This window comes from Oncorhynchus clarkii, chromosome 13 (assembly GCF_045791955.1).
Source record: "Oncorhynchus clarkii lewisi isolate Uvic-CL-2024 chromosome 13, UVic_Ocla_1.0, whole genome shotgun sequence".
NCBI classification, from domain to species: domain Eukaryota; kingdom Metazoa; phylum Chordata; class Actinopteri; order Salmoniformes; family Salmonidae; genus Oncorhynchus; species Oncorhynchus clarkii.
In genome coordinates this window covers 2,175,298-2,187,979 of record NC_092159.1, presented here as the reverse complement: position 1 = coordinate 2,187,979, position 12,682 = coordinate 2,175,298, and the positions used below count along the sequence as shown (strand labels likewise).

General features: G+C 42.8%; 1 protein-coding gene across 1 annotated transcript in view; it reads left to right on the top strand.

The window, feature by feature from the left end:
- The window catches only part of LOC139424182 (regulator of G-protein signaling 11-like), a 68,201-nt gene that overhangs the window by 19,895 nt on the left and 35,624 nt on the right, over positions 1-12,682 (top strand). The window contains exons 6-7 of the mRNA XM_071175863.1: positions 869-945; positions 1,039-1,120. Coding sequence (XP_071031964.1) covers positions 869-945; positions 1,039-1,120 — 159 coding nt within the window. The remainder of the gene's footprint in view (positions 1-868; positions 946-1,038; positions 1,121-12,682) is intronic.

The window sequence follows — 12,682 nt, the reverse complement described above, 5'->3', positions numbered from 1 at the left end:
GCACCGCCCTCAACCGTAAGGCTCTCCAGAGGGTAGTGAGGTCTGCACAACGCATCACCGGGGGCAAACTACCTGCCCTCCAGGACACCTACACCACCCGATGTCACAGGAAGGCCATAAAGATCATCAAGGACATCAACCACCCGAGCCACTGCCTGTTCACCCCGCTATCATCCAGAAGGCGAGGTCAGTACAGGTGCATCAAAGCTGGGACCGAGAGACTGAAAAACAGCTTCTATCTCAAGGCCATCAGACTGTTAAACAGCCACCACTAACACTGAGTGGCTGCTGCCAACACACTGACACTGACTCAACTCCAGCCACTTTAATAATGGGAATTGATGGGAAATGATGTAAATATATCACTAGCCACTTTAAACAATGCTACCTTATATAAATGTTACTTACCCTACATTATTCATCTCATACGCATACGTATATACTGTACTCTATATCATCGACGGTATCCTTATGTAATACATGTATCACTAGCCACTTTATACTATACTATGCCACTTTGTTTACATACTCATCTCATTTGTACATACTGTACCCGATACCATCTACTGTATCTTGCCTATGCTGCTCTGTACCATCACTCATTCATATATCCTTATGTACATATTCTTTATCCCCTTACACTGTGTACAAGACAGTAGTTTTGGAATTGTTAGTTAGATTACTTGTTATTACTGCATTGTCGGAACTAGAAGCACAAGCATTTCGCTACACTCGCATTAACATCTGCTAACCATGTGTATGTGACAAATAAAATTTGATTTGATTTGATTTGATTTGATTTATCTGTCTGTCCATCAGTAGGATCACTAACCGTCCTCCTGTCCTTCTCATCCCCTCTCCTCTTCAGGAGAACTACAGCATCCTGCACAAGAGGATTAACCACACCTGGGACTTTGTGGTGATGCAGGCTAGAGAACAGCTCAGGTAACTACACACACACACACTCAGACACACTCAGACACACAAACACACACTCACCTCTCTTAACCCTGTGTGTCTCTCTCTGTGTGTGTGCAGGGCCTCTAAGCAGAGAAGGAAGGCTGACCGTATCGTTCTGGAGTGTCAGGAGCAAGCCTACTGGCTGATCAACAAACCATGTGTAAATATGCCACTATACTACCACTATACTACTACTATACTACTAAGATACTACTACTATACTACTATAATACAGCTATGACTACTACTAATATACTACTACACTACTACTATACTATTATATACAATTATGACTACTACTACTACACTACTACCATAATACTACCATACTACTGCTATACTACTACTATACTACTACTATACTACTATAGTACAAGTATGACTTCTGCCGCTATACTACTACTATACTACCACTATACTACCACTATACTAACTATGCTGCTGCTATACTTGAACTATGACTACTTCTACTGTACTGCTACTATACTGCTACTATACTACTACTATACTGCTACTATAATACAACTATGACTACTACTACTATACTACTATTATACTACCAATATACTACTATGCTGCTACTGTACTTGGACTATGACTACTTCTACTATACTGCTACTATACTACTACTATACTACTACTATACTACTATAGTACAAGTATGACTTCTGCCGCTATACTACTACTATACTACCACTATGCTACCACTATACTAACTATGCTGCTGCTATACTTGAACTATGACTACTTCTACTGTACTGCTACTATACTGCTACTATACTACTACTATACTACTACTATAATACAACTATGACTACTACTACTATACTACTACTATACTACTATTATACTACCAATATACTACTATGCTGCTACTGTACTTGGACTATGACTACTTCTACTATACTGCTACTATACTACTACTATACTACTACTATAATACAACTACTAACTACTACTACTATACTACTACTGTAATACTACTATACTACTATTATACTACCACTATACTACTACACTACAACTATGGCTACTACTACTACAGTGCCTTGCGAAAGTATTCGGCCCCCTTGAACTTTGCGACCTTTTGCCACATTTCAGGCTTCAAACATAAAGATATAAAACTGTATTTTTTTGTGAAGAATCAACAACAAGTGGGACACAATCATGAAGTGGAACGACATTTATTGGATATTTCAAACTTTTTTAACAAATCAAAAACTGAAAAATTGGGCGTGCAAAATTATTCAGCCCCCTTAAATTAATACTTTGTAGCGCCACCTTTTGCTGCGATTACAGCTGTAAGTCGCTTGGGGTATGTCTCTATCAGTTTTGCACATCGAGAGACTGAAATATTTTCCCATTCCTCCTTGCAAAACAGCTCGAGCTCAGTGAGGTTGGATGGAGAGCATTTGTGAACAGCAGTTTTCAGTTCTTTCCACAGATTCTCGATTGGATTCAGGTCTGGACTTTGACTTGGCCATTCTAACACCTGGATATGTTTATTTTTGAACCATTCCATTGTAGATTTTGCTTTATGTTTTGGATCATTGTCTTGTTGGAAGACAAATCTCCGTCCCAGTCTCAGGTCTTTTGCAGACTCCATCAGGTTTTCTTCCAGAATGGTCCTGTATTTGGCTCCATCCATCTTCCCATCAATTTTAACCATCTTCCCTGTACCTGCTGAAGAAAAGAAGGCCCAAACCATGATGCTGCCACCACTATGTTTGACAGTGGGGATGGTGTGTTCAGCTGTGTTGCTTTTACGCCAAACATAACGTTTTGCATTGTTGCCAAAAAGTTCAATTTTGGTTTCATCTGACCAGAGCACCTTCTTCCACATGTTTGGTGTGTCTCCCAGGTGGCTTGTGGCAAACTTTAAACGACACTTTTTATGGATATCTTTAAGAAATGGCTTTCTTCTTGCCACTCTTCCATAAAGGCCAGATTTGTGCAATATACGACTGATTGTTGTTCTATGGACAGAGTCTCCCACCTCCGCTGTAGATCTCTGCAGTTCATCCAGAGTGATCATGGGCCTCTTGGCTGCATCTCTGATCAGTCTTCTCCTTGTATGAGCTGAAAGTTTAGAGGGACGGCCAGGTCTTGGTAGATTTGCAGTGGTCTGATACTCCTTCCATTTCAATATTATCGCTTGCACAGTGCTCCTTGGGATGTTTAAAGCTTGGGAAATATTTTTGTATCCAAATCCGGCTTTAAACTTCTTCACAACAGTATCTCGGACCTGCCTGGTGTGTTCCTTGTTCTTCATGATGCTCTCTGCGCTTTTAACGGACCTCTGAGACTATCACAGTGCAGGTGCATTTCTATGAAGACTTGATTACACACACGTGGATTGTATTTATCATCATTAGTCATTTAGGTCAACATTGCATCATTCAGAGATCCTCACTGAACTTCTGGAGAGAGTTTGCTGCACTGAAAGTAAAGGGGCTGAATAATTTTGCACGCCCAATTTTTCAGTTTTCGATTTGTTAAAAAAGTTTGAAATATCCAATAAATGTCGTTCCACTTCATGATTGTGTCCCACTTGTTGTTGATTCTTCACAAAAAAATACAGTTTTATATCTTTATGTTTGAAGCCTGAAATGTGGAAAAAGGTTGCAAAGTTCAAGGGGGCCGAATACTTTCGCAAGGCACTGTATACTACTACTGTAATACTAATATACTACTACTATACTACCAGTATACTGCTAAATACACCTATGAACACCGCCACTATACTACTACTATACTACTATAATACAACTATGGCTACTACTATAATACAATTATACTACTACTATATTACTACTATAATACTACTATACTACTACTATAATACTAATATATTACTGCTATACTACTACTATAATATTACCAGACTACTATAATACAACTATGACTACTACTACCACTATTACTACTATACTACTGCTGCTACTAATACTACTACTACTACAAGTACTGCTACTACTTCTACTACTATTCTACCACTACTACTATAATTATTACTACTACTACTGCTACTACTACTACTACTAATTTTACAAATATTACTATTACTATACTGCTACTACTGTTACTACTACTATGGCTACTAATATTACTACTACTATACTACTACTTGACTACTACTATACTACGACTATTACTATTTCTACTACTATGCTTCTACTACTACTAGACAACTACTACTACTACTATACTACAACTATAATTATATACTACAACTATGACTACTACTGCTACTACTACTACACTATGACTACACTATGACTACTACTACACTATGACTATTACTATTTCTACTACTACTACTACTACACTACGGCTATTACTATTTCTACTACTACTACTACTATACTACGACTATATTATGACTACTACTAGTACTACTACACTATGACTATTACTATTTCTACTTCTACTACTACTATACTACGACTATACTATGACTACTACTAGTACTACTACACTATGACTATTACTATTTCTACTACTACTACTATACTACGACTATATTATGACTACTACTACTACACTACGACTATTACTATTTCTACTACTACTAATTTTACTAATATTACTACTACTGTACTGCTACTACTATACTACTAATATTACCATTACTAGACTACTACTACTACTATACTACTATTACTACTACTAATACTATATTACTATAACTATACTGCTAATATTACTACTACTATACTACCATCGACATACTACTAACACTACTGCTACTGCACTGCTACTACTATACTACTATACCACTATCACTATACAACCACTATTACTACTACCATACTACTCATACTACTACTACTATACTACTAATATTACTACTATACTACTATACAACTAATATGAATACTATACGCCTGCTATACTATTTATGTTACTACTACTATACTACTATCGCTATACTGCTAATATTACTACTACTATACTACTAATATTACTACTATACGGCTGCTATACTATTTATGTTACTACTACTATACTACTATAGCTATACTGCTAATATTACTACTACTGCGCTACTACTTTACTACTACTGGACTACTATTATTACTATTACTACTACTACACTGATACTACTGCTATACTGCTACTACTACTACTACTACTATACTAGTAGTACCACTACAGACCAGATCAGTCTAACCCAGACCTAGACCAAATCAGTCTAACCCAGACCCAGACCAGTCTAACCCAGACCCAGACCAGTCTAACCCAGACCAGATCAGTCTAACCCAGACCAGATCCATCTAACCCAGACCAGTTTAACTGTCTCAGACACAAAATATGAAGATTTCATCTGTTAAAACCTTCAGCTAGAAAAAATATATAAGGGGAGTGAGGGAGAGAGAGGTAGGGAGAGAGGGAGGGAGGGGGGAGAGGGAGGGAGGGGGTATAGAGACAAGGAGGAGCAGTGAGGGGAGGAGAGAGTGGAGTTGAGGGAGAGGAGGAGAGAGGGTATAGAGGGAGAGCAGGAGAGAGTGGAGGGGAGGGCGCACTTTCTCTTATGTTCCTTAATTCTCATGAATTAAAGAGGAGGAGCGGAGGAAAAGAGTGAAGAGGAGTGGAGAGAGAGAATGGAGGGAATAAAGATGGAGGAAATAGAGTGGAAAACATGAGCAGGGCTAAGTGCTCACACTCTCTCTCAGAGCTGACTGTGTGTGTGTGTGTGTGTGTGTGTGTGTGTGTGTGTGTGTGTGTGTGTGTGTGTGTGTGTGTGTGTGTGTGTGCGTGTGTGCGTGTGTGTGTGTGTGTGTGTGTCAGCTGACCAAGATGGCGTAGCAGTTGAACTTCTGTTTTTGTCTTGTCCCGTGTACAGTCGTGGCCAAAAGTTTTGAGAATGACAAATATTCATTTTCACAAAGTCTGCTGCCTCAGTTTGTATGATGGCAATTTGCATATACTCCAGAACGTTATGAAGAGTGATCAGATGAATTGCAATTAGTTGCAAAGTCCCTCTTTGCCATGCAAATTAACTGAATCACAAAAAAACATTTCCACTGCATTTCAGCCCTGCCACAAAAGGACCAGCTGACCTCATGTCAGTGATTATCTCGTTAACACAGGTGTGAGTGTTGACGAGGACAAGGCTGGAGATCACTCTGTCATGCTGATTGAGTTCGAATAACAGACTGGAAGCTTCAAAAGGAGGGTGGTGCTTAGAATCATTGTTATTCCTCTGTCAACCATGGTTACCTGCAAGGAAACAAGTGCTGTCGTCATTGCTTTGCACAAAAAGGGCTTCACAGGCAAGGATATTGCTGCCAGTAAAATTGCACCTAAATCAACCATTTATCGGATCATCAAGAACTTTAAAGAGAGTGGTTCAATTGTTGTAAAGAAGGCTTTAGGGCGCGCAAGAAAGTCCAACAAGCGGTAGGACTGTCTCCTAAAGTTGATTCAGCTGCGTGATCGGAGCACCACCAGTACAGAGCTTGCTCAGGAATGGCAACAGGCAGGTGTGAGTGCATCTGCACGCACAGTGAGGCAAAGACTTTTGGAGAACGGCCTGGTGTCAAGAAGGGCAGCATAGAAGCCACTTCTCTCCAGGAAAAACATCAGGGACAGACTGATTTTCTGCAAAAGGTACAGGGATTGGACTGCTGAGGACTGAGGTAAAGTCATTTTCACTGATGAATCCCCTTTCCGATTGTTTGGGGCATCCGGAAAAAAGCTTGTCTGGAGAAGACAAGGTGAGCGCTACCATCAGTCCTGTGTTATGCCAACAGTAAAGCATCCTGAGACCATTCATGTGTGGGGTTGCTTCTCAGCCAAGGGAGTGGGCTCACTCACACTTTTTCCTAAGAACACAACAATGAATAAAGAATGGTACCAACACATCCTCCAAGAGCAACTTTTCCCAACCATCCAGGAACAGTTTGGTGACGAACAATGCCTTTTCTAACACGATGGAGCACCTTGCCATAAGGCAAAAGTGATAACTAAGTGGCTTGGGGAACAAAACATCGATATTTTGGGTCCATGACCAGGAAACTCCCCAGACATTAATCCCACTGAAAACTTGTGGTCAATCCTCAAGAGGCGGGTGGACAAACAAAAACCTACAAATTCTGACAAACTCCAAGCGTTGATTATGCAAGAATGGGCTGCCATCAGTCAGAATGTGGCCCAGAAGTTAATTGACAGCATGCCAGGACGGACTGCAGGGGTCTTGAAAAAGAAGTGTCAACACTGCAAAAATGTACTCTTTGCATCAACTTCATGTAATTGTCAATAAAGGCCTTTGACACTTATGAAATGCTTGTAATTATACTTCAGTATTCCCGTTAGATGAATTCACATAGTTCTTATGTGTTCATTAACCAATTCAATTAAAACACTCTGTCAGTTTCTAAGAATTTGTAAGGTTCTTATTTGCATAAAATAGACAGAGACCAGTCAACCAAAATTAGCCTAAGGCGTTTATTTGCGAGAGCTCTGGTCATAATACCATGTACATTGGTTTATATACCTCACATTTCATCATAAATGTCCCTCCTCCTCTCAGATACAACGGCAATATAGTTCACAAGCCTTCTCACATTGTCTGCCACCTGTTAGACAATCTACTACAAGCCCAAGGTCTCTCCCCTCCCTGGGTAGGAACAGAAAGTCCTTGTTCTAATTCTTGACTAAAACTACACACATTATATTCAGTGTTATGATAATAATAAGATTCATACATTCATACAGTAACAGAGTAGTATTCTGTTTAGTTATAGTTCTAAGCTAAATGTATACACAATTAAGCATTATTCATAAAAATCCCATAACAATTCCATAGTAACATCTGACAAAAATATCTAAAGACACTGAAGCAGCAGACTTTGTGAAAATTCATATTTGTGTCATTCTCAAAACTTTTGGCCATGACTGAAAATATAATGTTCTTCGTTTTCTTCATATATATTTTGTATATGTTTCTAATCTCAATTTCCATCTACGGACTGAACATGCTCTTCTGCAACCCGCCTCACCCTATGTGGTACGGATCTGCTTTTTTTATACTTTAGAACCGGAACCCCCCACCAGAAGCTAGCCAGCTAACTAGCTACTAGCCAGTTGCAGAAGAGCATGTTGCAGAAGTTGCAGAAGAGCATGTTCAGTCCGTAACTAGCTACTAGCCAGTTAGCCACTGCTAGCGATCATCACCGTTAACATGGACATCAGCCAGCCTCAGCCCGGTCAATTCCTGCCAGTCTGCACAGCGCGATATACCCAGAGCATATCGGACTACTTTTTGTCTACCACATCTCCGGATTCCTACTGCAAGTTCTGAACCTTTACACCAGATCATCGCAGCTGGCTAGCTGCTATCCGAGTGGCTATTCCTGGCTAACGTCTCTGTCCTGAAGCAAGCACCAGTTAGCCTGGGGCTAGCCTCAAGCTAGGCCCATCTCCTGGCTAGCCGAAGAGGTTCGTCAGCCAATTCTTGGGCTACAATACCTCGTTTGCCAATTGGCCTGGACCCTTTAAGGTCGGCACGGAGGCCCGACGATCCATCACGACTGGTCTGTCGACATAACCGTCTGAGGTGGTTTCAACAGGGTCTTCCGTCGCGACGTCCCCAGAGGCCCATCTAGTATCCCCGGCCCGCTAGCTGTCTGAATCGCTGTGTCTTCAGCTCACCTAGCATAGTAGCACTACTGAATCGCTGTGTCTCCAGCTCGCCTAGAGTAGTAGCACTACTGAATCGCTGTGTCTCTAGCTCGCCTAGAGTAGTAGCACTACTGAATCGCTGTGTCTCCAGATCACCTAGCGTAGTAGCACTACTGAATCGCTGTGTCTCCAGCTAGCCTAGCGTAGTAGCACTAATAAATTGGCTCCCTGAGTCATCTATTGCTACTCACCTGACCCGATATTCACTCTGCTACACATGCCTCTCCCTAATGTCAATATGCCTTGTCTATTGCTGTTTTGGTTAGTGATTATTGTCTTATTTCACTGTAGAGCCTCAAACCATGCTCAATATGCCTTAGCTAGGCCTTTTGTTCCTCTCCCCACACATGCGGTGACCACATTAACTGGTGCCTCTAGAGACAAATCCTCTCTCATCGCTACTCAATGCCTAGGTTTACCTCGACTGTACTCACATCCTACCATACCCTTGTCTGTACATTATGCCTTGAATCTATTCTTCCGTGCCCAGAAACCTGCTCCTTTTACTCTCTGTTCCGAACGCACTAGACTACCATTTCTTATAGCCTTTAGCCGTACCCTTATCCTACTCCTCCTCTGTTCCTCTGGTGATGTAGAGGTTAACCCAGGCCCTGCAGCCCCCTGCACCGCTCCTATTCCCGAGGCGCTCTCATTTGTTGACTTCTGTAACCGTAAAAGCCTGGTTTCATGCACGTTAACATCCTCCCAAAGTTTGTTTTATTCACTGCCTTAGCACACTCTGCCAACCCGGATGGCCTAGCCGTGTCTGAATCCTGGCTTAAGAAGGCCACCAAAAATCTTGAAATTTCCATTCCTAACTATAACATTTTCCGACAACATAGAACCGCCAAAGGGGGTGGAGTTGCAATCTACTGCAGAGACAACCTGAAAAATTCTGTAATGCTATCCAGGACTATGCCCAAACAATTAGAGCTACTTTAAAAAATCCAGCTTTCCAGAAACAAGTTTCTCACCATTGCGGCTTGCTATAGACCCCCGCTGCCCCCAGCTGCCCCCAGCTGTGCCTTGGACACCATATGTGAATTGATTGCCCCCCATCTATCTTCAGAGCTCATACTGTTAGGTGACCTAAACTGGGACATGCTTAACAACCCAAACATCCTACAATCTAAACTAGATGCCCTCAATCTCACACAAATCATCAAGGAACCTACCATGGACACCCTCTTAGATTATCATCCTGACCAACCTGCCCTCTACATACACCTCTGCTGTCTTCAACCAGGATCTCAGCAATCACTGCCTCATTGCCTTCGTGTGTAATGGGTCCGTAGTCATACGACCACCCCTCATCACTGTCAAAACGCTCCCTAAAACACTTCAGCGAACAGGCCTTTCTAATCGACCTGGCTCGGGTATCCTGGAAGGATATTGACCTCATCCCGTCAACAGACGATGCCTGGTTGCATGCCCGATTCAAAAAATGTAGAATTAAGAACAGATATAGCCCTTGATTCACTCCAGACTTGACTGCCCTTGACCAGCACAAAAACATCCTGTGTCGTTCTGCATTAGCATCAAATAGCCCCCGCAATATGCAACTTTTCAGGGAAGTCAGGAGCAAATATACACAGGCAGTTAGGAAAGCTAAGGCTAGCTATTTCAAACAGAAATGTGCATCCTGTAGCACTAATTCCAAAAAGCTCTGGGTCACTGCAAAGTCCATTGAGAATAAGAGCACCTCCTCCCAGCTGCCCACTGCACTGAGGCTTGGAAACAATGTCACCACCGATAAATCTACGATAATCGATCATTTCAATAAAGCATTGCTTCAATAACCATGCTTCCACCTGGCTACCCCAACCCCGGCCAACGGCTTCGCATCCCCTGCAGCAACTAGCCCAAGCCCCCCCTTCCTCTCCTTCACCCAAATCCAGACAGCTGATGTTCTGAAAGAGATTAAGAAATCTGGATCCCTACAAATCAGCCGAGCTAAACAATCTGGACCCCTACAAATCAGCTGGGCTAGACCATCTGGACCCCTACAAATCAGCTGGGCTAAACAATCTGGAGCCTACAAATCAGATGGACAATCTGGACCCTACAAATCAGCTGGGCTAATCAATCTGGAACCCTACAAATCAGCTGGGCTAGACAATCTGGACCCCTACAAATCAGCTGGACAATCTGGACCCCTACAAATCAGCTGGACAATCTGGACCCCTACAAATAAGCTGGGCTAGACAATCTGGACCCCTACAAATTAGCTGGGCTGGAAAATCTGGATCCCTACAAATCAGCTGGGCTGGACAATCTGGACCCCTACAAATCAGCTGGGCTAGACAATCTGGACCCCTACAAATCAGCTGGGCAATCTGGACCCTACAAATCAGCCAGACAATCTGGATCCCTGCAAATCAGCTCGGCTAGACCACCTGGACCCCTACAAATCAGCTGGGCTAAACAATCTGGACCCTACAAATCAGCTGGACAATCTGGACCCTACAAATCAGCTGGGCTAAACAATCTGGACCCCTACAAATCAGCTTTGCTAGACAATCTGGACCCCTACAAAACAGGTGGACAATCTGGACCCCTACAAATCAGCTGGACAATCTGGACCCCTACAAATTAGCTGGGCTGGACAATGTGGAGCCCTAAAAATCAGCTGGGCTGGACAATCTGGACCCCTACAAGTCAGCTTGGCAATCTGGACCCCTACAAAACAGCTGGACAATCTGGACCCCTACAAATCAGCTGGGCAATCTGGACCCTACAAATCAGCTGGACAATCTGGACCCCTACTATTCAGCTGGGCTGGACATTCTGGACCCCTACAAATCAGCTGGGCAATCTGGACCCCTACAAATCAGCTGGGCTAGACAATCTGGAACCCTACAAATCAGCTAGACAATCTGGACCCCTACAAATCAGCTGGACAATCTGGAATCGTACAAATCAGCTGGACAATCTGGACCCTACAAATCAGCCGGGCAATCTGGACACCTACAAATCAGCTGGGCTAGACAATCTGGAACCCTACAAATCAGCTGAACAATCTGGACCCCTATAAATCAGCTGGACAATCTGGACCCTACAAATCAGCTGGGCAATCTGGACACCTAAAAATCAGCTGGGCTAGACAATCTGGAACCCTACAAATCAGCTAGACAATCTGGACCCCTACAAATCAGCTGGACAATCTGGACCCCTACAAATCAGCTGGGCATTCTGGACCCCTACAAAACAGCTGGACAATCTGGACCCCTACAAGTCAGCTGGGAAATCTGGACCCTACAAATCAGCTGGACAATCTGGACCCGTACAAATCAGCTGGACAATATGGACCCGTACAAATCAGCTGGACAATCTGGACTCTACAAATCAGCTGGACAATCTGGAATCGTACAAATCAGCTGGACAATATGGACCCCTAGAAATCAGCTGGACAATCTGGAACCCTACAAATCAGCTGGACAATCTGGACCCCTACATATCAGCTGGACCATCTGGACCCTACAAATCAGCTGGGCTGGACAAACTGGAACCCTACATATCAGCTGGACAATCTGGGCCCCTACATATCAGCTGGACAATCTGGACCCTTACATTTCAGCTGGACAATCTGGACCCCCACAAATCAGCTGGACAATTTGGACCCCTACATATCAGCTGGACAATATGGACCCCTACATATCAGCTGGACAATCTGCACCCCTACAAATCAGCTCGACCATCTGGACCCCTACAAATAAGCTGGACAATCTGGACCCCTACAAATCAGCTGGGCTAAACAATCTGGACCCTACAAAACAGCTGGGCTAAACATTCTGGACCCCTACTAATCAGCTGGGCTGGACAATCTGCACCCTTCAAATTAGCTGGGCAATCTGGACCCCTACAAATCAGCTGGACAATCTGGACCCCTACATATCAGCTGGACAATCTGGACCCCTACAAATCAGCTGGACAATCTGGACCCCTACATATCAGCTGGACAATCTGGACCCATACATATCAGCTGGACAATCTGGACCCTTACATTTCAGCTGGACAATATGGACCCCTACAAATC